Source organism: Bison bison, unplaced genomic scaffold (assembly GCF_000754665.1).
Source record: "Bison bison bison isolate TAMUID 2011002044 unplaced genomic scaffold, Bison_UMD1.0 scf7180017864522, whole genome shotgun sequence".
In the NCBI taxonomy this organism is placed as follows: Eukaryota; Metazoa; Chordata; class Mammalia; order Artiodactyla; family Bovidae; genus Bison; species Bison bison.
This window is the reverse complement of record NW_011495073.1, coordinates 3192584-3195253: the sequence shown is the minus strand read 5'-3', so window position 1 is coordinate 3195253 and position 2670 is coordinate 3192584. Positions and strand designations below refer to the sequence as shown.

Sequence of the window (2670 nt, the reverse complement as noted above, 5' to 3'; positions counted from 1 at the left end):
GTGAAAGTAATCAGACAGGCCAGGTGGCCCTGCCCCTCCTCCTCTGGGATTCCAGGGGCCCTGATTTCTTTAGACCAGGGACCCTGGAAGCCCCGTGGCCTCTGCTGGAAACGCATCCTCAGTTTGCTCTGAGCTCACTCGCAGCAGTGGCGCAGGGCTCCTCTGTGGCGCAGCTCTGGGCCTGTGACAGCCCGCCCTGGGCCACAGGCAGCGCTGGGCAGCAGTGACGCCTCCCCCAGGCCTCCAGGAGAAACCCATGCACGCGCCTGGCTCTGACCCTGCCTCACCTTTGTCTGGAACAGATCAGGGGGCCAGCAGTTTACTTTTTATGATGTCTCTGTTCCTACCATGCACGTCCTGTCCGCTTTGGCTTGTTAAGAATGGGCACCAGCCTGGAGAGGTGGGAGGGAGGAAGATTTCCAAACCTGGCCCGTGGTGTGGCCGCAGCAGGAGAATCTGGGCTCCTGCCTGGGTGGGGGGTTGGCCAGATTGGTGAGAAGAGCAGCAGAAAGGGTGAGGGATCCTTGCCAGGCTTTTGTCTCAGCATCTGTGCTCCACGCAGCCTTGGGTTCATGGAGTGGACCAGATGTATTGACCCTTCAGAAATGTGGAAATGGCTTGAAGCCTTAAATGCTTAGGTAGTAAACTGAGGTTAGGAGACTGGGGAAAATGGGCTGTGAGTGTGCATGTATGTGTGAGCACATGGGACATGACGTTTAAGCTCACTTCTAGCCCTGGGCAAAGCAGCAGACTCCCAAATCAGATCCTGGCAGTTTTCACAAACCTGATGGGTAGGGAGTTGAATTTAAAAATAGCTAGGGTGGGAGTGATACAGCAAAAGAGGAGACTTGTGTTCCTGAGGCTAACTCTTGAGACTTAAATACAGTTGTGTTGAGTAGAGCCCTATTAATTAAGAGCAGAATCCACTAATGTTCAATAAACAAACCATTAGGTTGGAAAGAGACTGATTCAGTGTAGCCAGAATGTAGACATTTGCCACTGAGAGCAGCTCCCTGCCAAGACTCCCTATCCATCTGCCCATTTGGACGCCCGTCTGTCTTGCCGCCTGTAATTATCATGTGGAACTGGCTTGGAGTAGAACTGAGAACTGTCTCCCTCTGACGCTCCGTCTAAACCACTTCTTACTTAAGACATCCCAGGGGCTCACGGTGTCCGGGCAGCATCACATAGAGGAAGAGTGAACTGCAGAGCCGTCAGCCACACCAGATCACCCCCCTGGATTTAAAACGTGGCCGTGGCCAGCGGGGAGGTGCTGGGGGAGGGAGGGGTTGGGAGTTTGGGATTAGTAAGTGCCAACTCTTAGATAGAGGATGTATAAACAACAAGATCTTACTGTGTAGCACAGGAAACTATACTCAATACCCGTGATAAACCATAAGGGAAAAGAATATGAAAAAGATATGTGTATAAATGTGTGTATTTATATGTATGTTAATATATACACTTTGCTGTGTAGCGGAAATTAACATTGGAGAAGGAAATGGCAACCCACTCCAGTATTCTTGCCTGGAGAATCCCAGGGACAGGGGAGCCTGGTGGGCCGCCATCTATGGGGTCGCACAGAGTCGGACACAACTGAAGCGACTTAGCAGCAGTAGCAGCAGCAGTAAATTAGCTATATTTCAATAAAAGCCAAAGAGTTTTAAAAAAGGGTTCCTGGGGATCCTGAAGCTGAGTGTCTCTAATGCCCCACTCATCACTCCCCATCCTCAGATCTCTTTGCTTGGTTAACATGCTGGGATCCACAGATGAAGAGTATGTCCTAAATGAGGTTAGGTGAAGGATTTTATCGCCTTCGGAAAAGTAATGACAACTAGTTTGGAAATGCAACTCGTTTAAACTGAAAAAGATTTCCGTGTAAAGTGTCTCCTTGTTACTCATCAGTTCTTCTTTTGACAGACCATCGTGTTTCACAGTTTTGGAATCCTGCCTTTGGGGCTGGACATTTTTCTCAGAGGAGGTGGCAGAAATGCTTTGCACGGGACCCTTCCTCATTTCAGTGCCTTAGTCATCTGTGACAGTGAGGTTTTCCAGCTGACAGGACAGGCGTTCCTAGCCCTGGCCCGGGAGGGCGGCCCCCACCGATCCTCCAAAGCTGGTGACAATGATTCTGTCCACAGCCTGGGGGTGGGATTGTCACATGACCGAAGTCTCCAGGCCTGTGTCCTCCTCACCCCTCGGTCACTTGGCACACAGAGGTAGAGCTTCCAGAGCCCAGCCACTGTCTGGCCTCCTCAGGTGGTGTCCCAGGCTGTTTCTGAGCCGCCTGTGTCTCTCAAGGGCGTTTTCCTGAAGAAACGGCCCACGTGTCAGCACCACGTGGCTTCCTGCTTGTGCAGGGGTCTGTGGTGGTGCCCACCTGGCAGTAACCGTGTTGGTACGTCTCCGGACGTGCAGCCCTGAGTTGCCTGGGCGGGGTGTTGTTTGGGCAGAGGTAAGTGGGGTGGGAGTGAGAGGTAAGGGGTGGGAGTGGAGCTCTTGTTGAGCACAGACCAGGTATTTGTGAATTAACGTGATGCCTCGAATGCAGCTTCTCCCCCTGGAAGGTGCTCTGCTGGACCCTGGCTTAGGAGTTCATGGCATGTCACAGCCCCCCTTGGCCTGGGGTGCTGACTCAGCTCACTGTGTCTTGTGTGCGTGCATTTAAGG

General features: G+C 52.2%; 1 protein-coding gene across 1 annotated transcript in view; it reads left to right on the top strand.

Annotated features, from left to right (window-relative positions):
- Positions 1-2396: 2396 nt before the first annotated feature.
- COBL (cordon-bleu WH2 repeat protein) overlaps positions 2397-2670 on the top strand; it is a gene marked incomplete at its 5' end in the record, with an annotated part of 282023 nt that continues 281749 nt past the window's right edge. Inside the window, 1 exon segment of the mRNA XM_010831056.1 lies at positions 2397-2455. Coding sequence (XP_010829358.1) covers positions 2397-2455 — 59 coding nt within the window.